This window comes from Mus caroli, chromosome 3 (assembly GCF_900094665.2).
Source record: "Mus caroli chromosome 3, CAROLI_EIJ_v1.1, whole genome shotgun sequence".
Classification (NCBI taxonomy): Eukaryota; Metazoa; Chordata; class Mammalia; order Rodentia; family Muridae; genus Mus; species Mus caroli.
In genome coordinates, this window is record NC_034572.1 from 47855258 (window position 1) to 47882871 (window position 27614).

The 27614-nt window shown below is 40.7% G+C and overlaps 1 protein-coding gene across 4 annotated transcripts in view; it reads left to right on the forward strand.

The window, feature by feature from the left end:
* The window catches only part of Trpc4 (transient receptor potential cation channel subfamily C member 4), a 161784-nt gene that overhangs the window by 118526 nt on the left and 15644 nt on the right, over nt 1–27614 (forward strand). For all 4 annotated transcript variants that reach the window (XM_021157250.1, XM_029475582.1, XM_029475583.1 and 1 more), the window contains 4 exons: nt 4860–4999; nt 16052–16365; nt 23779–23974; nt 26819–27013. In XM_021157250.1, the coding sequence (XP_021012909.1) occupies nt 4860–4999; nt 16052–16365; nt 23779–23974; nt 26819–27013 (845 nt within the window). The remainder of the gene's footprint in view (nt 1–4859; nt 5000–16051; nt 16366–23778; nt 23975–26818; nt 27014–27614) is intronic.

Here is a 27614-nt window from a genome sequence, read left to right on the forward strand (position 1 = left end):
AGAAAGAAAGAAAGAAAGAAAGAAAGAAAGAAAGAAAGAAAGAAAAAGAAAGAAAGAAAGAAAGAAAGAAAGAAAGAAAGAAAGAAAGAAAGAAAGAAAGAAAGAAAGAAAGAAAGAACAAAAAGGACAAACATCCAGACCCCCAGAGCACGTTTGAAAGTGACTTCCGGGACCCATTCCCCTTGGGCTCTTTCCATCCCGAGTGCAGACGCTTGGCTTCAAGGCCTGTAGCAAGGTTTCTACCACAGGCCTGAGAAATTGTGTCATCTGTATATAAATACACACAGACAGACAGAGAGAGAGAACGCAATGTTGAAATGTTCCATTGTGGGAACAGGACAAACACATTGTGACAGAAGTTCCCCGAAGCTTTGTTCTCTCCTGTTTTTTTCCTGTTTCCATGAACAGTTAACTCTCTGGATGCATCTCAGTTTGTACTAGCACCCTCTCGGTTTTTTAATGGCTTGCTTGTTCAAAAATGCGGTGGCTGTTGCCAGAAGAGATAAAACTTGGCATTTCACTAACATGCTTACAGCAGACTAAAAGTCAACAGCCATCAAGCAGGTGTGTGACGAGGAGGACATTTATGAGGTGATACTCCAACCTAGGGTTTGAAAAGTAAAAAGCATTCCAGGGCTGAAGAGATAGATGTGCAGAGGTTAGGAACACTGGATGGCCTTGCAGAGGACCCAGGTTCAGTTCTGGGAACCCAGATGGTGGTTTATAACTGCTTCTCTCACTGCCTGTCAAGGGGCCTTCTCTGCCCTTCGACATCAATGCCCTGATTGCTGTGCAAGTCCTTTAAGATCTCTTACATTTGATAATAATACATACAAACCCAAATGATGGAATCACAAATGCATGAAGAGAAGCTGAACTAGTGCTCCTCTCTAGAGAAATACATGGACTGGGTTGCCATACTTTGTCACTGAAAGGCATAATAGACTCAAAGGGTAGAATGTCTGTTTTCGTCAGTTTTAGAGCAACACAACTTGCAGAGAATTCTTCACGTTTGGCCAGAAGCTATATTTTCATTCTTAGCCTGTCAAAGATCTATCTGGTTTACCCTTTCTGGGGCAGATCAAGTCTGGGTCTATTTGTGGATGACAGATCTTAATCAGCTATTTTAACAACCAAACGTTGTAGTAGTATCAGTGGTAAGAAACAATGCTTGTAAATCTTTTGCAGTTGTGGTAGAATCTTTTAATTGAAAGTCATTGTGCTGGCTAGTTTTGTGTCAACTTGACACAAGCTGGAGTTATCACAGAGAAAGGAGCTTCAGTTGAGGAAATGCCTCCATGAGATCCAGCTGTGGGGCATTTTCTCAATTAGTGATCAAGGGGGGAAAGGCTCCTTGTGGGTGGGAACATTCCCCGGGGCTGGTAGTCTTGGGTTCTATAAGAGAGCAGGCTGAGGAAGGCAGTGGAAGCAAGCCAGTAAAGAATATCCCTCCATGGCCTCTGCATCAGCTCCTGCTTTTTGACCTCCTTGAGTTCCAGTCCTGATTTCCTTGGTGATGAACAGCAGTATGGAAGTGTAAGCTGAATAAACCCTTTCCTCCCCAACTTGCTTCTTGGTCATGATGTTTGTGCAGGAATAGAAATCCTGACTAAGACAGTCATGGAACCCCAGTGTTGCCTGGTACCACACCCATCTAACTGATATAACAGTTCTCATCTCTCTGTATTCTACTGAAAGCTAATGGAAAACACACAGCCAATCAATGGTTTCAAATGCATATCTTCTGAGCTCTGGGGATTGGCACAATTTTACATACAACAAAATAGTGTGCATTGAAGGATCTGTCCCGTAAGAAATTGTTGCCCTGGCCATCACATTTGGAGACTCAAATCCAACCCTCATGTCCCCATTAACTAGTAACCCAGCTGTATGGCACACTAATTCTTTGTGCTGTGTCTTTCCAGTGTATACTGGCCATAGGCTGGACTTCAAGAACCTGCCACTGTATTATGAAAAAAATACCTTCTGTATGCAAAAGGAGAGTGTCGTCACGTGTTCCAATGGCTTTTCTTCATTATATGAAATAAACTCTAGGTTTCCTACCAGTTCTGAAATCCAGTGTATGAATCATATCTTATTCAGTTCTGTGTTTATCCTTTCTTCAAAATGTCAGCTATGATCCCACCTCTCAGGGGATCACATTATGCAGAAAGTCTCAGAGGGTAATCTAGTTAGGATGTTAGTGCTAACATTGGGAGCAGGAGGGCATTGTTGTTCCAACCCAGAGTCACAGTGGGGCCTCTGGGTGAGTTCCACGGTTTGAGGTCTGTGGTGCTCGCCTTCACTCTATGGCTCTCAGACTTTGCAGGGACAGTTTCCTGATCCCCTCCCAGGCATAATCTATGACACTGGGTGATCTTATACCCTGACACCCAGGACTATGTCTTACCTCTTCTTTGGGCTACATAAACAGTTTGTTCCTTATATGAGAAATGCCTGGATCAGGTCTGTGCCTTGCCCACACTAAGAACCATTGCAGTCCCAGGTCCCTAATCTAATCTCCCTTTGAGTCAGAGTGGGAGGCATGGAGTAGAATGCAGAGGGTCTCAGTTCCTGTCTTCTACCTTATTTTTGAGGCAGGGTCTCTTTCACACTTCAGATGAGCTGACCCATGAGCTTCTCAGTAATCCATCTCTGACTCTCATCTTGCCATGGGTTCCCTGGGATCACAGACACATTCTATCACATCACAGCATTTACATAGATTACAGGAACTAAACTCACCATCTAGCTCAAACGCAAACACTTTTATGAGCTAAGCCATCTCCCTGGCCCTGTGTTCTTGTTCTTACAGGAGACTGGAAGAGTGGCAAGCTTCTCTATGAATCTGACAGCTCTTCATTTCTTACATTCCTTATGAGGATGTGACAAGTTATGATATTTATAGTTAATCTGACTTTTTCTTGCATTTAGTAAAAAGCAATTATAATCTTTTCAACTTCCTGTATTCTCAGCTGCTATCAAATGTGGTATTTTACATGTGGCATTTCAGGCTACCATTATTATACATGAGTCCCATTTATTTTGATGAATGCAGTTGTAATAAATAAATTTATCTCTTTAATATTTCATAGTGCTAGATCACTTGAAAGCTCTCATTACGCTCTAAAAATAGTTGCTCATTATTTTAATAAGATTATGGGAATAAAATAGTGACCTATATAAATACTTTATAAGTATTCCTGAGAATTATACAATGTCATAGTTTCTACTAGAAAAGGAAAGAGAAAGGGCTAGAAAGATGGCTCAGCAGTTAAGAGCACTGACTGCTCTTCCAGAGGACCGGGGTTCAATTCCTGAGACCCACATGACAACCCACACCTGTCTGTGACTTCAGCTATAGGGCTTCTGACACCCTCATACAGAGACATACATTCAGGTAAAAGAACAATCGGCATAAAGCAATAATAAATTGTATATTTAAAAAAACTGGTTATATAAAAGAAGAATTTCTATTGACCCTGGATGTGGGACTGAGGTTATTGTCCTGTATGTGGTACTCAGTAAATTGGCAGGGATGCTGTAAGCATGCATTCTCACAGATTGATAGTTGACCTCTCAAAGCACCAGCATAGAGAATCAAAGTTAGATTCTTTGATCACGTAATAAACGTTCACTTTATTTTTATTTCAGATAAACTATTTTTCCATCCATTTTTAAGTTATTTGACTTAGGAGAAAAATATAATCCAAAACATGCTTGTAAGAACATTCTATGACATTCCTAATGAAGAATACGTCGTTACAGAGAAATTAAAAATGTAAACTTTTTAAAGACTTTACTATGATTTTTATCTTATTTGGATGTGTATTTTGTGTGCACGTGTGTAAATATCCCATGTCCTGGAAGTGCCTTCTGAGTCCAGAAGTGGATGGTGGATCCCCTGCAACTAGAGAAAGAATTTTTGAGGTTTTATGGGTGTAGCTTCTGACTTTACCAGGAGACACAGGCTCACAGCAAACCCCTTGATCTTAGAATATTTCTGCCCCTCTTCTACAATATTCCCTGAGCATTGGTGCTGGGATCCACAACTCTGCATTTTGATTGGTTATGGCTTTCTGGTCATGGGCTCCATGTGTTGTGAAGAGAAGTTTCCTTGATGGTGGGTGAAGGCTCAACTAATGAGTGGGCATAAGGGCAAATGAGCTAAACAAGCATGATACCCATAGATATGCTAAAGTAGATGTGGAAAGCCCATGGGGCCCCTACACAGTCACAAGCAATTAAGGACTGCTGGGAATGGGAGAAGCAATCTTCCGGAGGAAGAACCACTGATTGTCCAATACCAAATAACCAGTCCTGAAAACACACCTACAAGTAACATTGTACACCTATATGTATATTTATATAACAATAACTAATGAATAAAGAGATTATGAGTTTGAAAGAGCAAAGAGGGATATATGAAAAGGTTTGTGTAGAGAAAAGGAAAGAATAAACTAGATAAGTAGAATTATAATCTCAAATAGAAAAAAATAAAACAAAACAGAGGAGTGGGCCTAGGTAGACTGTTTTAGCCACCAGGTGGATTCTCTTGCGAGAATGCTCTTGCTGATTTACCTCCACAGCCCCAAACATTATAACTTTTAAATTAATGTATCAAATGAATAAATTAATTAATTAATAATGAGCTAACAAAATCTTCTAGAATTAGCTTAATGTCCTCTGTCTTAAGAGATGTTTGAGACTCAGTATTCTTACCTATAAAAGAGTTACTGTGTCTAACATATACAGTCCATGGCTTCTCTATCTGTGATTACTTTGTTGCATATAGCCTTTGTTAGTGAAAGTCACTAGATTGAAAGTCCCACTTACGGTGAATCTCTCTATAATTGCAGGTTTTATATGGGGAGAGATTAAACAGATGTGGGATGGCGGACTCCAGGATTACATCCATGACTGGTGGAATCTAATGGACTTTGTGATGAACTCCTTGTATTTGGCAACAATTTCCTTGAAGATTGTCGCATTTGTGAAGGTAATTTTCCTTTAATGATGCATACATATATCTAATTCTTAAGAGTACAACTTCAGTTGCTATTAATTTTTATTAATAGATCCTTATGTATGGTATTTATCAGCCTCTTATTTTATTTATAAGGCTGAAATACAGAAACAATGGATGTCCTAGAATTGCTGTTATAAGCACATCAAAGCTGCCACTGTATTGTCTGTCTGCTAATTAACATGACTGCCTCGAAATGAAACAGTCCCTTAACTCTAGTAATAACTAATTCTAAAGAAATTCTTCTTCAAACACCACTTAGTTTTAAACAACCCACAAACCGATTTTTACAAGATGTAACAAACAGACACGTTTTCATAGGCAAATCAAAATATTACCCTTCAAAAGCATTGATATGATTATTTCAACTTGCTCTAACAGTTTGGTGTGATTAGAACAGAACAGAATTTCTTTGTCTTTGTCCTGTTCATCATGATACTGTCTGTCTGAAATCTCACACACCCCTCAGTGGGTGCACCAGGCCTCAGCACAGCTACATAATTTACATAAAGTATTTAGTTCTGCAATGACAGCTGAGATTTTCATACTTTTGAAAGACTTGTTTCAAACTAAAGTATGATATTTTGCCTTTGCCTACTTTTATTTTGTCTCTTCCTTTTTGTCTCCTTTAAAACACAATTTGTTACAAAAATGATTAGTGAATTGATTTAGGAAGAATAAAGAATAGATTCTGATTGGTTGCCACATGAATAATACATGCAATTTATCATCTAAAACAAAATAAAAATAGCATAGTGAGAATTCCTATGCACTCAGTGTAGCTCTAAACAATGTTCTTATTCTCGAATATTCATGTGTCGTAGGAACAAAGCTGCCCAAATTTGGGGACCTTACAGTTTCTAGCTATTGTTCAATTAAAATGATGCCAATATTCAGCAAAATACTGAAAAAACACTATTTCTATCAGTCTTATGAAAAACAAATTTGTCATCTTTTTGTTATTGTTTGGGATTGTAAAAAAGTCATTATCAATGTCACACTTATACAAATGTATGGAATGCAGTATTATATTTTGTTATTTTAACATATGTCTAGAATATATACTGATTAGATCAGGGTAATTACTATTTACATCTTTATCATTTCTATTTAGAGCAGACAATCCTTCTCTTCACATATATATTATGTGTGTATGATGTGTGTGTTTATTTAGCATTATAGTAGTTCTAAGAGTTGAGCCTTCAATACAGGATCAGACAGTTTGTACTTTGGAACCCATTATTAATCTCCCCAAGCTCCTTTTCTCTCTATTTTTCTCCTACTCTTCCTCTTTCTCCTCCTCCTTCTCTTTGTCTTCAATAATTTACTTATATATTCATTTTACATTCAGGCTGCAGCCTTCCTCTTTCCCTCCCAATCCTATCCACAAATCCCTCTCCCCAATCATTCCCAGTGAAGGGGAAGCACCCCTGGAGTACCACCCTGCCCTAGGACATCAAGTCCCAACAGGACTAAGTGCATCCTCTCCCACTAAGGCCTGACCAGCTAGGGGAAGAAAATCCAATGGCAACAGAGTCAGAGACAGCCCCCGCTCCAATTATTAAGGTACTCACATGAAGACCAGGCTGCACATCTGCTACAAATGTGTAGGTGGCCTAGGTCCAGCCCCTGAATGCTTTTTTTGTTGTTGTTTCAGGCTCTGTGAGCCCCCATGGGCCCAGGATAGCTGACTCTGAAGGTCTTCCTCTGATGTCCTTGACCCTTCTCACTCTCTCAATCCTGTCCCTCAACTCTTCCACAAGACTCTCTGAGTTCTGCCTGATATTTGGCTGTGAGTCTCTGCATCTGTTTCCATCTGCTCCTCTCAGGAGACAGTTATGCTAGGCTTCTGTCTGCAAGCATAGCTGAGTACCATTAATAGTGTTAGGGGTGGACTCTCTCACATGGAATGGGTCTTAAGCTGGGCCAGTCATTGGTTGGCTGTCCCCTCAATTTCTGTTCCATCTTTATCTCTTTCCGCCTTGTAAGCAGGACCAATTTTGGGTTGAAGGTTTTGTGAGTGGGTTGGTGTCTTCCTCCCTCCACTCTTTTCTTAGTTTTAAATTTAAGGGTTGCTTTTTTGAGAATTTCATGCATGCTTATTGTATTCGCATCATATCTACCCCTTCTCTCTCTTTTCCAACACTTCCTTGCCTCCCTATTCTGCAAATTCATGATCTCTTCTTCAATTACTATTGTTACATATATCAATTGCCCCTACTGTTTTCTAGCCACCTTGATGACCACTGGTCCCCTGTGCTGACCTTCAAGACTCATGCTTGGCCTCTACATATATGAGAGAACAGGGTGTAACAGACTTCTGTGTCTGGCTTATTTCATTTAGCAGAAATCTCTGGTGCCATCATGTTTCTTTAAAGACATGATTTTATTTAATGGTTAACATCGCCTTTTACATGTGCTGCATTTTATCTGTCTATCCAGTCTCCAATTAGTAAGTCAATTAATTGGCTTTGCTATTGCCTGCTGTAGATAGTGCTGCCATAAGAGACCAGATATCTCTTTGACATTATTTCTCATTTTTATTAGTTATTTGAGAATTTTGTTCAATGTATTTTGATCCTATTCATAACTTCCCCTAGTGCTTTCTAGATCTACCCTACCTCCCTCCCAACACAACTTTGTGTCCTCTCTTTCTCCTAATATGTGCTGCCCATACATTCTTAGGTGAATGCCCTTCCACTTTAACATAACTGACCAATCAGAGACTACAACCTTAAAGACAACTGGCTCTCCCTCTTCCAGCAGCTATTGATATCCAGTAGCTCTTCAGTTAGTACTTTATGCCCATCTCCCCTCTCCATGGTGGGATTTGTCTGGCTTGAGCTTGCTTTCTGCATGTTGTCACAAACAGTGTGAGTTCATAGGTACAAATGACCTGCTGTGTCTGAAAGACGCTGTTTCATCATATCACCCACCAGCCCTTGCTCTCACAACCATTCTGGGTTGCACAATGATTCTTGGTCCTTAGGGAGGAGGAGTGTGATATAGAAGTTTCCATCTAGGGCCAAGAATTCCAGTCATTCTCTATACCTTCTGGGCCTCTGTGTTAATTTCTATCTACTGCAAAAGGGGCCTTCTCTCATGAGAGGTGAGATACACATTAATCTATGGGTGTAATAAAAATGTATCAGGAATCAGCTTAACAAATATATTGGTTTGATATTTTGATAGCATTTCTTATTCTAAAAATGATTTGAATCTTTATGGCACTCTGTTTTTGGTTTTGTGAGGATCCTTAGATATTGTTCTACCTAATGGAAGTACTGGTTTAGACTCCCAGTTTTAATAGTCTCCTTTTGTCTACGTATTTATCACAGATTGTTATGTTTTGACCTATTTAATAATAACTCTCCTGATTTGAAGAAATGGCATCTTGTTTTGTTTTTGATTTACATTGACTGGACTTTATTTCAGGTGCTCATTGGCCATTTGGGTTTCATCTTCTGAGACATGTCTACTCAAGTCATTTACCCACTTTAGAAATTGAGTTACTTGGTTTTGTTGCTAAGTTTTGTAGTTTAAGGAAGACACTTTGAAAACTGAATCAACAAAAAATTTTTGAAATACAATGACCATAAAACACACTTCAAGTAAAGATAGGCAATTCTCACTCACATCATGATGATGCTCCTTCTGATATAGGTATTCTTTATATGTAAGAACCCAAGTATTCATTATGTGCATTTCCATGGCCGAGTTGAGCCTTCATATGAGGGAAGGGGATGGGAAGAGAGGTGGGGAGGGAGGGACAGAGACAGAGACAGAGACAGAGAGGAGAGGACACTAGTCTCCTTTGAGGACATGCTCCCAGTATAAACCCTTATAAACCTCATCTCACACAGACTTTGTAACCCCCCAGTATTACCACAAGCTGTTGGTCATTTGAGGAACATTGAAGATCCACATGACAGCACAGCCCTTGAAACCAAGATTGGACATAGTATGACTACGACTAGTATATTATGCCACTTTCTACTTGTACTGTTTGAAGCAAGCTACTTAATATCCCAAATCCTTTTTCAAAAAAAAAAAAAAACAGTAATAATCATCAAAGTTAATAGAATGTTTTAAAAATGCAAGGAGCTCATAGAAACATTAAATGTTTGCTTTGACTTTGTTTAATGTTCTAGTTTGGCTCCTGTCACTGTGAGAAACACAAAACAAAAACAAATGCAGCTGTGGAGGAAAGGGTTTATTTCCTCTTGTGGTTCATAGCCCATCATGGAAGGAAGTTCAGGCAGATACCTGGAGGCAGGAACAGGCACAGAAACCATGCAGGGGTGCTGCTTACTGGCTTGCTCTCTAAAATTTGTTCAAATGGTTTTCTGATACAACCCAGGACCACCAGCACGGAGGTGGCAGAAACCACAGTGGACTGCACCACCCCATGTCAGTCATTAAGGAAAAATATGCCCCACAGATGGGCCTCGGGGCCAATCTAATGACGGAAATCCTTCAACTGATATTTGCCTATTCCCTGATGACTTTCACTGTGTCAAGTTGACATAAACTAACCAGTGTGCATATACAAAGTAACAGCATTACAAAGCACACGTCACTTTCCTCTGTGCTGATGAGGTTTGATGGTGCTTCCTTTCATGCTCTGATTCTTTTTATACCTCATAGGATGGCTGTTTCTTTTTGTTTTGTTTTTTTTGTTTTGTTTTTGTTTTTGTTTTTTTTTTTTAAACACAGAGCTTGTTGACCTCCAGGACACAAATTTTAATCTTATTTCCACTTCATTGGGACTGGCTTGTTCCTACTTAAAAATAGGGTTAAAACCCACTGCATTTCCTATGCAACATTTGTCTCCCATGTTTAGCATCAGTCATTTGATAGGTATGATTAAATCTCTCTTAACTCTTGACTGTATAACTTAAATACTTTCCAATACTCAAAGTTACTATGAATATGAACAATTGTTTTTACAGCTGTGGTAGAGTTTTTACATTATTTTAATAAACAGTTCTGGCTGTACGACGTCATTCCCTATCAGTTAATGGGGGACAAAGAATGCTGCTCCTGCGTTATGAAGGATGTCAGCCCCTCAAACAGTATTGTCTGTGACATCTTTCAGTTTCACAGCAGGGCTCTGTGCGTAGCTGAAGCCTAGTTGTTCTGGAATTATCTGTTAGTAAAGAAATCCTTATGTCTTTCTCTTGTCTTTTTTTTTCTATTTTATTTGCATATGTTTACAAAGAAAAATTTTCATCTTTGTACTGGCTGGTTTTGTGTGTCAACTTGACACAAGCTGGAGTTATCACAGAGAAAGGAGCTTCAGCTGAGGAAATGCCTCCATGAGATCCAGCTGTGGGGCATTTTCTCAATTAGTGATCAAGGGGGAAAGGCCCCTTGTGGGTGGGACCATCTCTGGGCTGGTAGTCTTAGGTTCTATAAGAGAGCAGGCTGAGGAAGCCAGTGGAAGCAAGCCAGTAAGTAACATCCCTCCATGGCCTCTGCATCAGCTCCTGTTTCCTTACCTGCTTGAATTCCAGTCCTGACTTCCTTTGGTGATGAACAGCAGTGTGGAAGTATAAGCTGAATAAACCCTTTCCTCTCCAACTTGCTTCTTGGTCATGATGTTTGTGCAGGAATAGAAACCCTGACTACGACCATCTTGTAAAAAAATCATTAAAATTAATACATGATTTTTTCCCTTTAATCTCCTATGACAAATGTGCTAGGTAGATTTCATTACTATATCAAATACCCGAGACAATCAACTTATAAAAAGAAAAGGTCTTTGGCTCACAGTTTGAGGGTCACTTGGCACTTCTGTAATATGTTGGGAAATGCAGGATGGAGCAAGCAAGCGACCTATAAGTGGAAAATAAGGAACAAAGAAGGGACCAGGATCCCCTCATTGCCCTCAAGGGTGTCTCCCTAAATGATACAGCCACCTCTGAAAGGTTCGTCATCTCCAATTAACACCAGGCTGGAGTCGTGGTCTATCAAATGAGCCTTAGGAGGACATTCTGGATCAACAGCCATTTTCGTATTACATCCACCTGAAAGTTTTACTCATGTTGATTGACAGTTTAGCTTATTTGCATATGCATGAACTTGTAAAGGGCATGAAGACGAACTAGCATATGTTTCTATAGTCTAGGAACTTATAACCCAATATTATGATCCAATCCATCATCAGCTCTTAACAGCCTGCCAAGACTTCATGACTTGGGTCTGATATACGTAGGCTCTTCTTCCTGTTCTCAAACCCTCAGCTATATCCAGAAGCCCACATTTCTACAGCTGATTAACATTCTGCATCACCCATGTCCTTAAACATATCTGACTCTTCTCATGTTGTATTAGAGCTTCAGTTGTGAAGAAATTCAGAGGACTGTGCTCCTTCAGGAGACACTAGGAACCACATAGCACATGGCTAACTTCATATCTACAAAAAGAGAAGTCCTCTTAGAAAAATTACATTTTTCAGCAAGGAAGGCTATAAGGAAAATAACACCACAGTAGGAGTAGAGCGAAACACAGTTACTTGATGGGGTGGGGAAATGTGCATGATTATCTTAGACAGGTGGGAGGTGTTTATTCTACAACACTGGGCTACCATCTTGAGCCTTTGGAATTCTGATGTTCACTTATCTCCTTTTAAAGGAAAAATGGACATTGTTTGATTAATGTTGGTATCATAACTGCCTAATTCTGTGGCTTGGTGGTTTCTCCTTTCATCATTAATGAGCACCTTAAAGACAGAATTTAACCATCTTTCAGTATCCATCATAGGTCTCATAGATAAGTAACAGATGAAAAGTCAGAATTGGAGAATTTACACTAATGGTCAGGACTAAGCATTTATGGAATAGCCTTTTGGTGAGAATGTAGCAAAACTGAAAATTTAGGAGAATCACAAGTACTGTATGTATGTCCAGGGCATCAAGTACCAAGCTACTGGCAAGGTACAGGCTTCATCTGTAAGCTTTTAAGGACTCAAAACATCATCTCCAGAAAATGAAGTCAAGGAGAATATTAATACCTAGCATGGCCAATTTTTCCTTTAAAGGATAATGTAGCAATGAATAAATGAGATTGGATACAAGGAAAAGCAGTTAGGACAGTCATTATGTCACTGTGATAATGGAGGAAAGAGGGGAAATTGTTATGAGATTGAGAGATATGAGGGGGTGCTTGGTATTGGACGCTGGGAAGCTGAGTATGCCATCATCTCAAATCCGGAGGCATAAACCAAGGGATCAAAAGATTATTATTATTGGGTTTCTGTCTGTACATTTGAAGTTTCAAAATGGAAAGAATCATCCTGCCAGCAGAGTATGAAATGGGATGAGATGGTGGGAAGTTCGAGCTAAACCTGAAGTCTGAGTTGGGGTTAGCCCTGGGAGGTATCTGGGGAGAACTGATGAATAAGAAGAGACTGGGAAAGCGAGCTTATCATTAAAGGGCAGGTGAGACAGAAGCTCCTCCGGGGGTTGAGTTTAAAATACACAACATAACTAATTTTATTTTATTTTTAAAACTTTATTTGTAAATTTACTTCATACATTAGTACTGTATATTATTTCTACCCTCCTTGTCTTTATTCCAATTGCTCCTGTACTCTCTCTCAAAATCATGACCTCTTCTTTAGTGATTTTTGTCTCACACACACACATAACACACACACAACACACACACACTCACATAAACACCCGGCTGAGTCCACTTACTGGTGCTCATATGTATGTGTACATAGGGCTTACCACTTGGGATTGGATAACCTATCAGGGCAGCTCCCTGGAGAAGACTGATTCTCCCTGTCTCAGCAGCCATTGGCTACTTGTAGCTCTTCTTCTAGTGGTGGGACCTTGAGAGGTTTTCCTCATCCACATTGGTAGGTCAGCTGGTGTTTTCATTGTATGGGTCTCGTTTAGGTGACCATGTGGATGAGGTATCATGGGTGCAGCTTCTCTGTCGTGTACAGAAGATGCTGTCTCACAGAGATATCCTAGTCTTCTGACACGTACAGTCTTTGCACTCTATCTTCTAAGATGTTTCCAGAGCCTTGGATATAGGTGTCTTTTCTTTAGTGATTCTATTTATTTGTTACATTCTTCTCCTATCTTGAATTGTCATTATATTCATCTGCTGGCATTTGCAGTCTTTATGGAGTCATCTATTCATATCCTCTTTCAGATCCTTGAACATACTCATAATTGCTATTTTGGAGTTCTTGTCTTGAGATTGAGCTAGACTTATTTCTTGGAGCATGTTGGCATAGGGGTGCTTGCCTGTGGGTGCAAGCATACTGTCCTGGGTATTGGCGCTTGTGTTTTGTGCTGGGATCTAGTCATCTGCAGTTATGATGCTTGTAGTGTTCTCACTGTAGATATCTGGTCTCACCTTTACTGGGTGTGTGTACAGTTCTTTGGTTTCTATTACCCAACCCTGACAGGTTGTGGACCAGAAGAATGATGGCTTATTTTTCAGTGTTAGGACCACTCTGGGTCTTGGGGCTCAGTCTCTGATTGCTCCAAGATCTGAAATTCTGGTTAGAAGTCTAGTTTCAGATTCCAAGCAGTACTGGTGAGTACAATATAAACAATGGGTAGGGTATATGGCAGACTAGAGTTGGGGAAGGGGCTGACTCTGGAGGTCTCTTAAATGACTTTGGTCTTGTCTTAGTCAGTATTATACTGCTGTAAGGAGATACCATGACTCCAGAAACTCATAAAAAGGAAAACAATTCATTGAGACATTGCTTGGAGTGTTAGAGATTTAGTCCTTTATCATCATGGCGAGAAGCATGGCAGCACACAGGCAGACATGGTACTGGAGAAGGAGCTGAGAGTTACATTCTAATCTGCTTGGCTGGCTGAGAGAGAGACAGACTCTGGGCCTCACTTTGGCGTCTGGAACCCCAGAGTCCACCCCAAGTGACACACTTCCTCCTACAAGGCCACACATCCCAACCCCTTAAAATACTGTTATTCCCTGGTGACCAAGCATTAAAATTTATGAGCCCATGAAGGCCATTTTCATTCAAACCACCACCTATCTTCCTCCACAAAGGGAGACAGAGGCAGAGTAGAGACACTTTGGGTCTGCCTATGAATGGTAACCCATCTGAAGGGGATGGAGGGGGTTGGGAGGAGGCTGGAGTAAGAGGTCCTTAGAAAGAACAGAGTGAGTGAAGAAAAGAGGAACACTGGTGGCCTACCTGGGTCCTAGCCAAAGGTAGCACCTGTAGGGTCCCTGTAGGTTGTTGGGGAGTTACAAAACAATGGAGGTGGTCTTGGAGGAGTGACTGAGGTGGGTGTCAAGGAAGAACTAGGGGGATCCTGAATCCACACCACCAGGAAGCTGAGGCTCAAGGGGATGATGGTGGTGGGCTAGAAGGAAGAACTGGAACCAAGAATAAATTTTCAAGTTAACGAGTTAATACCCAACAATAGGTTTAGAAAATATGCCCACTGGCCAAATACTTTATTCTCTCTAGATTTAAAGAACTCTGTGGTTCGCAAAGCTTTTTAAATTGCTTTGATAGATTTGCTTATTTACTCACTTTTTCTGTTTGCTTCCTGCTTTGAGACAGGCTCACTGTGCAGCCCCAGGCTAACCGTGACCTCACCAAAGAGCTTAGGCTGCCCTCCCTCCAAATCACAACCCACTCCCTGAGTCTCGGGCGCGGATTGCAGGTGTGCACTGCCATGCCTATTTGGAAGCCTAAGACCATGTGTATGTGTATGGCAGGAGGAGATTTTAAAGCAAAACTTCAAAGAATGAGTTCAAGTGCTAATTGCTTACAGTTTATGTCTTTGCTTGTTCTCTGACAGGAAGCAAGGTGTCTGGATCATCAAACAGACAAATTATTGATTTACATTGTGATCTTAGCATCAGTCCCCATGTCCCAATTCCCCAGTGGGGGATGTGATGAGAGTCAGATGTGCCCAGTGGACAAGGGGATTATACCACAGGAAAGGAAATCGGAAATTATGATTCTCAGAATTTACAGGATGCAGCTGAGCTAGCTGCCGGACTTCCCCTGGGGAGAGAAAGACTTCAAGTTTCTTAAGAAAATAAATATTCTCAGGAGAACAAAGTCCCTGGGTTTATTATCCAGAAAATGGAAGTAGATGGCTCCTGGGGAGATATCTGTGAGTCTCCCAGGAGCCGTTGTAACTTTTAATGGTAGTTTGCCATTAAAACACTATTAATCCCAGTAATATGGGTCAAAAAGACCTGACTGTGTGTAGCTGTGTAACTGTGATGATACCTGAACAGTGTCATTCCATGAAAGCTACCAGACATGCTGGACTCTGAGTCCAGTGTGGATTCTTGTATTAGGGCAAAGGTAATGCCTTGTTCATGCTTTCGAAGATTATCCATTGTAATTCTTTCAGTCACAGCCAAGATCATTCACTAAGGATGGTTCTGTGTATGTCAGTTCCTGGGTAGAAATAGACTCTGTTATAGTATGATGGTGGCTTCTGCATCAGGTCACCTCCAACTGGTGCAAAACTGCAAATGAGGCATAACCTCTCCTCTTGACTCTGAACGCTTTGACAGCACAGAGACCCAATCCATTCTTGCCTTTTGCCCTCTATTCCTGCAGTACTTCATGTTAATCCCCTTAAAGATTTCTGTTAGTTAGTTAGTTAGATGTATCTGTCTGTGTCCTGGTCTATGAGTATGTTAAGCAAGAGTCTAAAAGTTGAACCTGATCAGTTGAATAAGCGAAGGTGTGTTCTTTGTACGAAGACAGAAACTATGAGGTAACAGACAAGAACTAATTGATTCTCATGTCAAAGTTTTAACACACTGACATAAACAAAATAAGAAGGACGGGCCTATACAGCCACAAGAATTAAAGCTCACGAGTTATAAATTAATGGGTTTCTTTCTGTCTTTGTATGGCTTACTCTAGCTGCTGCCATCTTAAAGCATACACCTTCCAGAGAGTGTCTGAGGTGGACCCTAGAGAGCTCTGCAGAGCGGAATCTGATTCTGTCAGCATGTGTGCTTACTTTGCCTTCATTTCTGTTTCTTCAGTACAGTGCTCTGAACCCACGGGAATCATGGGACATGTGGCACCCCACCCTGGTGGCAGAGGCATTATTTGCTATTGCAAACATCTTCAGTTCCCTCCGCCTGATCTCTCTGTTCACTGCCAATTCTCACCTGGGGCCTCTGCAGATATCTCTGGGAAGGATGCTTCTGGACATCCTGAAGTTCTTATTCATCTACTGCCTCGTGCTGCTAGCTTTTGCAAATGGCCTAAATCAACTGTACTTCTACTATGAAGAAACAAAGGGGTTAAGCTGCAAAGGCATCCGGTGCGAGAAACAGAACAACGCGTTTTCCACGTAAGTCGGAGAGGCACTGCTCCTGGTAATGTTGGGCAGACCTGAGAGTGCATGATGTCACAAAATGTGAAAAATTCGCCACAAGGATTGCCAAGGAAATGGAGAAGTAAAGCTATGAATAATGCAGGAAATGGAATTAACACGGCTCTGAATAGAAACATAGACTTCTGGCATTAAGAAAAAAAATACTGGGTACATTTATTTCAAGTTTTAGTAAATGGTCTTTTCTTTTGAAAAGATCATTTATATTATGGTCTTTATATAATAATATTATTTATATTATATATATATGTATATACACACAAAGAGACACATAAATTCATGCATAGGGAAAATGTGGAATTCAAAAAGGAAACCTATGTATTATTGACATCTTATAAGTATTCATGTGCACTCAATCTTGTTGAAAATCCAAATGCTTTTCTGTATTTCCACATGGCCCCTCATATGTTTCTTTTGATTTTTAGTGCAGTATGAAAAAACATGAGCATGTAAAAAATTCTCCAAAATGAATACTCAAATCTATCCATTATTATTGCCTAGAGCTTGCATGGGGATAAACAGTTCTCAGCAGCCACTGTCAACTTCTGGGGACTTTCATAAGCAGGATTGATGGCAGCCCATGCTCATGAAAGACTAGTGTCTATGCCACCACTTCAGAGGCTTTGTGCCTGGGTCCATTTCCTTCCCACTGTGAGAAATAGAAGGCTAGTAGGTTAAGAGGCTGGGTGGCTTCTCTGCACACAGCAATCACAGTTGGACACATGCTTGTCTTGTCACCTTAATAACCTTCCTCGTGGGCCCTCATAGAATTATACACAGTGCAAAAGAGTAATTTTCTAACTGGAAGAAAAGCAGGCATTTCACATAATCTAAATCACCCGTAGCTAAAATGCTCTAGTTGGTTTAATCCTGCATCTGTTTGTTTCTATCCTGATATTTAAAACTCCATTTTAATTAACCAACATCTGTTTATTTGCACAGTTAATCTCACCCTTTTAGATTTGATACAAACTAGCAGTCATAAGAAACCATGCAATCCTGATTCCCCCAAGTCTCATCTCAATTGTCCTCAGGTTGACTCCTTGGCCTTCATCAGCTCTCTCTGACCTTGGGCTGCAGGGAGGTGGTGAAACCTCCTTCAGTGGCACCCTTGTTTGCTAGGACTCTCCATGGCATCTTGGCTCAGATGGCTGGAATTATTTTAGGACTCTGTGTGTGCATGTGTGTGTGTGCATGAGTGTGTGTGCTTGTGTGTGTGTGTGTGTATGTGTGTGTGTGTTGCTTTTTGTTTTTCTTGTGAATTGGCCAAAGGCAATGAAAGCATAAGGCAATAAGGACCAGAACCACCACCCTCTCTCTATGCCTCTCAGAATCTTCCTGGATGTTGTCTGGTGGCTGATTGTCTCTGTGGCTTTCTGCAGCCACAGAGACAATCCCAAGCTCCACCTCTCTTAAAACTTTGCTGGTTTTTAGTGCATATCCCATTACAAGCTACTTGCCAAGCCCCCACTCCTGTGTGGTTGCAGCATCCTTCCCATGTGCTGCTGCACAGCATCTACAACTGAGTCACCTCCCTCCCTCATCCTCTGTACTTTAATTCAGTACCCAGCCCTTCTCACTTGCCCAACATCCCTGACAGGCTACTCTAACACTGTCCTGGTTTACGACCCCCTAAAATTTCAAGGCATCCTTTTGTTCCTAATATTGTCTTATTAGTAAATAATTGAATGTAATATCAAACCAAAACATTATAGTTTAGATGTCCAATGTAAGTTATCTGACATAAATCTAGTCTCCAGATAATTATGCTGGATTGTTTTAACTTAAGTATGGTTTTAGTTTATCTGTACCCATAATTTCTTTCATGACTTGAAAGGCAATAGATAACTGCATATCTCAGATATTGTAGGACTAAATCATCTGATACCCTCCCCCAAAGATGTTTCATCTAAATTATTCTTTCCTGTAAATGACAATTATGTTTTTCTCAATGATATTAAAAGCTAAATAATACAACGAACTCTGAATGTTAGTAAATAGGCTGTGTCAGGCTTAAGCTTATCCTTAGCTGACTCTGTTTTTGTGTAGCAGATGTCTGTCACTGCAAGAGAGACATATGGTGATAGTTGGTGTCTCTTGTTATCCGTCTACACTTGCTTTCTGCTTTCACATTCAGTTTTTCCTTCCACAAAAATTTTCACCTTATTACCCATTGTTTCACAGATTGTATTCCAAATGGCATTAAAATTAATTCATATAAGATGCCTAACACAGTGTCTGTGCTATCATCAGAGGTCCTCAAAGACAGTAGCAAATCTGAAACAGCATTATTTTGAGTAGAGTGCCATTTCTCATTCGTTTCATTAACTTCTTACCCCTTACCCCACAGTGTAGTTGTCTATCTCATTCCTTTCATCCCTGTTACCCTGTATAAATGGACATGTTTCTATATCTCTCAATTATCCTTCATTTAGCTCTTGCTTCCAAGACTTCACTAAAATCACTTAAGGAGGCACAGGGTAGCCGGGCATGGTGGTGCACGTCTTTAATCCCAGCACGCAGGAGGCAGAGGCAGGCGGATTTCTGAGTTCGAGGCCAGCCTGGTCTACAAAGTGAATTCCAGGACAGCCAGGGCTATACAGAGAAACCCTGTCTCGAAAAAAAAAAAAAAAAAAAGGAAGGAAGAAAGGAAGGAAGGAAGGAAGGGAGGGAGGGAGGGAGGGAGGGAGGGGAGGGAGGGAGGAAGGAGAGGGTAGGGTAGGGTATTCTGACCCCTGGTTCTTGTGGACCTTTATCATCTTATGTCATACTCTCTGTGACTCCTGAAGAAAACTTCCAATCAGGGACAGTTCACCAGTCTCTTTCCAAACTGTCCCTTCCTCATTACCAGCTCTCCCAGCTCTCTTCACCAGTGTTCCCATAATCCACCCATGCAGAGATCAAGTGAAATAGAAACCCGGGTTTAGCACTGCCTCCCTCCCTCTCCCATCACATGGCCTTTGTTAAATTCCCAAGGATAATTCCCATTATCTTGTCAATATCTTCCCTTCTTCACTGTCCGGGGCCTAATTCTATATTCTCTGGTCACTGAGTTTGTCCTGTCCTGTCCTGTCCTATCCTGACCTGTCCTGTCCTGTCCTGTCCTGACCTGTCCTGTCCTGTCCTGTCCTGTCCTGTCCTGTCCTGTCCTGTCCTGTCCTGTCCTGTCCTGTCCTGTCCTATCCTATCCTGACCTGTCCTGTCCTGTCCTGTCCTGTCCTGTCCTGTCCTGACCTGACCTGACCTGTCCTGTCCTGTCCTGTCCTGTCCTGTCCTGACCTGTCCTGTCCTGTCCTGTCCTGTCCTGTCCTGTCCTGTCCTGTCCTGTCCTGACCTGTCCTGTCCTGTCCTGTCCTGTCCTGTCCTGTCCTGTCCTGTCCTGTCCTGTCTGTCTAATTCCTTCTCAGAAAATGTATTTCTAGACCAAGATTAGAGGCTCCACTATTCAAAACACCCAAATGATTTCCTGCCCCTTACCAGATTCATCTCTGGCCTTGGCTGGATCATCTCTGTCTTTCAGTGATCTGGCCTTTACCTCTCTTTTAAGCTTTGTTCCCAGGGTCCTAACATGATTTTTACTCCCCCCTGACCCCCGCCCCACCCCGACAAGCTGGTCCTGAGTCCCCAATGTATTATTTCCTTTTCCATCCCACTGCCCCCGTTTTGCCTTCACATTTTTCAAATGTTCATTCTTCTTGGACACGCTTTTCCTAACATACATCCCCAGAGCTACCTGGTCTGCACTCTCAGTGAGTATAGACTGGGCTTTGGGTCTCATAAGAGTCTGCATTTGTCACCAGCAAATGGATGCAATTCCCAACTCCTTTTGTGTTTTTACAGTTTTCTCACCGACTAGGAAGAAACTGCATGTCACTAAAAGACACCAAATAGTTGGTGTCTGAAGTAATTCTATTCAGAAGTTTAGCTAACTGTCCCTTGTAAAGGGACTCTCCTGCAGAGAGAGGGGCCATGAGCCTTAGCACAGTTCTGATTAAGGGAAGCTCATTTGTATGTATTGGAGTTGGAGCCAAATTCCTAATGTCTTAGGCTGGCTAATTAAGGTCATATTTTATGTATTTTAATATGACCTTGTTGAGGTAGATAACAAAAAGTAAATGCTGAGAAGGGTCTCAGCATGAGTTTGATCACTCGTCATTTCAGTCTCCTAGGACAAGAGGAAATGTCAGCTCAGAACACCATACTTTTTTTTTACTTTATTTTGTCTCTCTAGCTCTCAACATTTAGACCAGAAGGATCATGGTCATTAAAAAAAAATAACAGCTGAGTAATACCTTCTAAGGGAAGTAAGTAAAATGCACTTTGATAAAAAACAAAACCCTGACCCATATAAAGTGGTCTTGAGTTTAGAGATCACCACGTATTTTGTGGCATGTCAGTTAATTAGATTACTGCATTACCTCGGGAAATTAATGAGTATTTCCGAAAAATATCGGTTCTTTTCACTAACACAACGTGGAAAATCTCAGCCACATTAAGGCCCTCTGAGATGTGATTCAGCTAACAACTCCTAAATTTATGGACAGTGTAGGTCTATGTGGATTTGAGAATCAGTAATGATTAAAATATTCCTGGAAGCAATGGCTTTGAAATATTAACCTACATAAAAGTCCAACAAAGAAACAACTCATTCAGGAATACCCTAATACCAGGAGCTTAGTTCACCAAAGAAGCAGAAATATTTTAGCTAGGGGAAATGGTCCATAAATCTCCCCAGTTTCACCCAGTAAACAAAGGGAAAGGAAAAAAGAAAATTCTACAGTTGGTCACAAAATGTCTCTTTGCATTTCCCATGCTGAATCTTAACTTTTTAAATGCCCGTAGACATTTGCTAAACGATTGATGACCATTCTCTGAAAAACTCAGTCCTTTCAGACAGAAACAAATGGGGACTTTCAACTATGATGGCCCTTTAATCTGCATGGGTGCTTTTATGGGAATTCTTGAAGAGGTGGCAATAATGAAAAAGTCCTCCTCATGTCATTGCTGTGTAACTTGGTCTTTTCTTTCCTGCGTGTTGCATGTATGTATGTATGTATGTATACATTGTATACATACGGTTACACATGTGTTTGTGTGCATATGGAAGACCGAGGTTGAAGACTGGTGTCTCTTCAGTTTCACTGAGGTGTGTCTCTCACTGAGCCCAAAGCATGCTGATTTAGCTAGCCTGGCCACCAGCCTCGGGCATCCCCTGTCTCCACCCCATAAAGACTGGGATTTATAGGCAAGAGCCAGACCTGCCCAGCTTTTGTGTGGGTGCTCGGGATCTGGGCTCCAGGCAGTGGATTACACAGCAAGTACTTTATCTACTGAATCAAATCTCAGCCGCATCGTGTAAAACTTCCTGAGATGCTCGCTTGTGTCAGGACAAACACATCTGGATTATCATTGTATATTCCTATGAATAGCCATCACTACTGGGAAAGACAGGATGCAGACAATCCTATTAAATTCAAAGGATGCCTAAGAGTTACTAAAACTTAAGGAATTGGAATTTTGCACCAAATTAAGCTGTTTTCATGAACTTTTCTGGAGTTGATGAGTTCACTTGAGTCTCCATGACAATTTCAATGGGGCTCTCCCATATGAATGCATCTTCACCTTCTCATGCAACACCTTTCCTTCTGGCTAAGCGTGGTCAAAGCAGCAACTTTGTCACAGTTACCTATTGCAGCATTTAACTCTTCTAAAATGTAGAGAAAAATTAGATTTCATCTCCTAGAATCAGCTTTCCAACTGATAGAAATTTGAAGCTTTCATTTGTGAAAAGCAATAGATTTGTAGAAATAAGGTCTAAGAGGCAGTTTATATATATTTGGTTAAACTTCTTTGATCATGAGGGCCAGACGTGAATTGTGTCAGTAACAGGCTTTCTGCTGTAAGAAGATACATAGAATTGAGCCCTCGGGTCCTCTGAGCAAGGAGGATAAGCCCAGGTTTAGGAAGAGAGAGTTATCACAGCTGGCCCAGGAGGGTTCCGTCCTCATCGGTCTCAGTATGATGCAGTGTCTCCCTGTGTACTCTTCTTTCTTATTCTATGATTTATTCATCCTTTGTTGTCTGCATATCTGTATATATTGTTGCAAGACTCCCCATACCCTATTGCCAATGAGCCTCATAAACTCAATCTCAACCTCTTTGAGCATCTACATCATCTTAGTATCTCCTCCAGAGAGGAAGTCAGCCTCATGAATTCTGTCTTCCGGGGTCATCTGACTATAGCTGACCTCGTATTCACTGGTGGGCAGCTCAGGAAGGGATGAAGGAGCTATGCAGCTGGAACGTGGTTGACTTGTTCTCTGAATGGGATTCTAGTCTAGGCCTGGTCTTTCTAAAGACTGAAATTCCACCCCCTTAGACTCTATGCCAGGTACCCCAAGGTCTTCATTTTTGTCTTAATTTTTCTAAGAAAATGTAGATATAGTCTTATTTTGAATACTTTCAAGAGTCTAAAACCTTTACTACCATCATACCATGTTAATGTGTTATACAAAACATTAAAACAAATAATTTTTAATTTGGGTACAAGTGATTTTGATATTATTATATTTTCTCATGTTAAAATAAAGGACATATTTCCCTTTTAATAAAACAACCAGAATTCACTTGTTAACCTGAGTGAATAAAATATGCCTTGAAATTAAAATAAATTATAGTGTGTAAGCACTCTGACACTATCTGTTGTCCAATGCAGTATATGACGTACAGGTTCAGTTATAAATGTAAAAAATCTGAAAATCAAATTTATTTTGTTTTAATCTTTTCATAACGAAGAGTGAACCAGAAAAAGCCTGACTGGCTGTCATCAGGTAGTAAGCTTTAGAATTAACTCTCCTTCAGAGACTGAGGACAGGTCTCAACAAGTTGTCTACGAACAAATAGTAAATATGCGACACACTGTGAGTCAATTGTTCTCGGGTGAAATTGTGTATTTCTGCCAGCACAGCCAGCACAAAACAAACTCAAAAGTAATCAAGGGAGACTGTGTCTCATAAAGATGCTAAGATACAAGCTTTGCATATTGTCCATGTGTCGTGAGCATTATATTATTATCTCTGTATTTTCCTCCAACCATGTGAGAAATTAAAAACTATTCTTAACACAGCAATCAAACATTTTCAGGGTCTGAATCTCCTTTATCCATTTGCTCCAGCAAACAAAAGGTTTCAATGCCCTTTGGATAGTATAGTAAATAGAACAAAGGCGTATAATTTTTGTATCAGTTTGATAAAAATACTTTATTTTATTAAGTTTAATTTGTAATCTTTGTGCTAAATTAATACCATATATATGTACCTACATATAATATACATTATAAGATTACATTAATACTTTCATATTTTATTACAGGTTATTCGAGACACTACAGTCCCTGTTTTGGTCAATATTTGGACTCATCAATCTCTATGTTACCAATGTCAAAGCCCAGCACGAGTTCACTGAGTTTGTTGGGGCCACCATGTTTGGCACATATAATGTCATCTCTCTGGTTGTCCTGCTGAACATGTTAATCGCTATGATGAATAATTCTTACCAACTAATTGCCGTAAGTTGATAATTAACTTTAACTCAATGTTTTAATGTTGTTCTCTCCTCTATTCTATCTTCTCATCAGAAGAAATAAAGCTATAATTTACTATTGAGGGGAGAAAGATCAGAATTGTAAATAATTAATTGGTGGTGTATGTAAAGAGTATATAGCATAAATGGCTGTGTATTAATCTATTTTTCTACACAGAGTAACAGGGAAACTTAAGTCAGCCTCTGTTGCCAGGTAGCCACCACCATCAAACCATTTAGAATGAGATCGGCCATCTATCTATCAGCAAGCAGTCCATCAGCCTCAGCAGCATCTCTTTGCCTGTGATCTGCTAACTCAGCATAAACAAACCCACGCCAGCTTGGAAAGACAAAAATAAATCTTAGAGATAAATTTGGTAAAGAAAGAAAATTTTTTTCTTAAAGCCTAGAAAAACCAGAGGCTGGAGAGATGGCTTAGCATTTCAGAGCACTGGCTGCCCTTCTAAAGGTCCCAGGTTCTATTCCCAGCACTCCCATGGAGCTAATGACAGCTTATAACTCCACTCCCAGGGCATCCAGTATCCTCTTCTGGCTTCAGCTAATACCAGGCACACATATGGTGCACAGATCCATGAAACTGGTTTTCTAAAAGCTTAGTAAATACAACCAATATAGAAATGATCTTGAATTCTCCAGATCAATATGTGACATGATATATATTACTTAAAATTCTGGCTTGTAAACAATATAGCAGAATTTATTAATAATCTTACAAATTCTGCCTAGGCATAGTTGCTTAAATCTGTAATCTCAGAAATTGGAAGACTGAGATGGGCAGACCATTTTGAATTCAAGGCTAGCCTGAGCTACATAGTATGTTCCAGACCAGCCTAGGCTAAAACATGAAATACTGTGCCACAAAACACACAACCGATAAGAAAAATGTCTTACCAACTGATTGATTGTGTAAATGCCCTTTACCAAGGACTGTTATAGAGACATTGCAGCAACAGAAGTGGGGTCTTTGTCCATGTAAAACTTTGAACTTATGAACTTGTGGTCTAAGTCTACAGAGAACAGCTATATTTATAAACTGAAGCTTTACCATGGCACAAAACATGCATGAGAAGTCTTTCATAGCCACATCTTAGTGTACAGCATAACTAGATGCTGTCAATTGGGGGGGGGGAACATAGCAGCAGTTATGGTGTGCCTTTGAATCTATAGCAGAACTTCTGAACCGCTACTATGCTCTTGGACAAGTAGGACTCTAAATTTTAGTTCAATTTTCTTCACAGAGGTAAATTTTTCTGTTACCTCTCACTGATGAAAAAAGGCAGGGCATGAGAATACGACATTTGTATGTTTGATTCACAGGCTATTTGTTAGAAGTCCTCTTACTCTACTGAGCTGGGGATGAAGACCAGAGTTTGTGGCTACACAGAACCTCATGGAACATTCCAGAGCCTGAAGCTTTGGTTTTTGTTTGTTTGTTTGTTTTTGTTTCTTTTTATTTTTGTGTTGGGGTGGTGGGTTTGGTTTGTTGTTTGTTTGTTTGTTTGTTTGTTTTGTTTCTTTTGTTTTATTTAGATAGATCCCACATATATCCGGAGTACTAGAAAGGAACAGAAAATGCCAAGCTAGGTACAGAGACACTGCCGACAGTTTGGATCCCATGGAACATTAGATGTCCCAGCTTTGTCCAGAAGAAAACATTACTCAGGAGTATTGTGACATTAATTCATTGCTTTTTTAAAATGAATCTTGTTTTTCTAGGCAATGGATGGAAAACAAACCTCCCATCTTCCATTTTATTTAGCCCAAATACTGAAACCATTGTAAGATGGGCAGGCATCAGGACAGAGTTAGAGAAGCCTCAGTCATGTGAGGGAAACTCTTTGGGATGTTTGCATGTCGAGCATTGAAGTCTGTGTCTCCCAGAATCATAACACTGACTCTGCAAGCCATAGGGTAAATCAAAGAATGTAGAAAGGTTAGCACAAGCCATAACAGAAGTCTTCTCATACCTTTACATTGATCATAAATCTCTTATGCATCTACTGTGTATCAGTCATATACTTGACTTCTTAAAAGTTCTTTGTCTCAAAACATATAACAGGAACAAAAGAAATTAGCACAAAATTTCAACATTGAGGAGAGAGAGTAGAACCTGCTGTGAATGTGCCTCCTCTGCTGTTCTAGGTTTCCCTGGAGTGCAGAACTTGAACTGAGCACTGGTATACAAGGCATGTAGTCTCATGATTATGCTGGACTAACAGATGAGATTTGCTCACCATCCTGGGACACAAATCTCCTGCTTAATAGCTCTTGTATGATAGTCACACCCAGACTCAGTGCTGTGGTAGAGGCAGTATGCTGCATTGTGTGTTGGTGGGATTTCTCTGTAAATTTGCACCAGTAGTCTGAAGGTGAGAGAGAGAGAGTTGTCCATGTGGAAGCATCTCCGGGAAGACATTCCCTGAAGCACCAAAGGCTCATTGGTGAGCAACTGTGCACGGGCATTCAACTAAGCAATGTCCAAGGACTGGCCTGAGATGTAAAGCCACGCCTCTGCCTGGCACCTAATGAGACTGAACTAGGCCATTTCCAGGGCTAGAACTGCAGCGTTGGCTCCCAGTCATAACTAATCGCCAAGGCCTCTTTAATACACAACTGTCGATCTCTGTTTCCCTGGAGAAGGATGGACAGAGTGACAGTGACATATGTCCCTACTGGGTAAGTCATTGTCTCTGGGAGTTAGCAGTGTTTTTTTTATAAGCCATCTAATTAATGCTCCAAGAGTCACTCTGTGTCAGGTTCAGGTTCTGTCTGGGAGGTTTATATTACCTTGTCATTTTCTCTCGTTCAGGACCATGCAGATATAGAATGGAAATTTGCTCGAACAAAGCTTTGGATGAGCTACTTTGAAGAAGGAGGGACCCTACCTACACCTTTCAATGTCATCCCAAGCCCCAAGTCCCTGTGGTACCTGGTCAAGTGGATATGGACACACTTATGTAAGAAAAAGATGAGAAGGAAGCCAGAAAGCTTCGGGACAATTGGGGTAAGGGCACATCCTATTAGTGCCACACCAGCTGTCGAATATGTGTTTGCATAGAGTTGATTCTTTACCAAATATGGGCAGGTCTTGACACAGGGGGAGAGACAGAGAGAGAGAGAGAGAGAGAGAGAGAGAGAGAGAAAGACCTTATCAATCATATGCATAACTGAGGAAACAAATCTGAAAGGGAGACATGGCAGATTAAAAGAGATCAATATCCAACCCTGTGGGGTGAAAGAGAGTCAAGAGATCAATATCCAACCCTGTGGGGTGAAAGAGAGTCACAGCCTCCAGGGAGGTCTCTGGAAGACTGTGTGTCCCAATAGGGGATGCTGGGGGGGTGGAGTCCATGAAACCTTGTTGCTCTCTCTGTGCTCCCACCTGTGAGTTATCAGGGAAGTGTCTGGTGTCATGACTTCCTGTCCTGACTGACTGACCACACAGTGAAGTTTAACTGTATATCGCTTGTGTTCAGATCTCTGACAGAGTAGCTAGGACTCTTCCCCAGCCCGTTTTCTGAATAAAAGACATCAGTCACATCTCAGTAGAATCCACCCTCTTCAAAGAGGCCACTCTATTCTATTAGCCTAGGCGTGGGGCCACA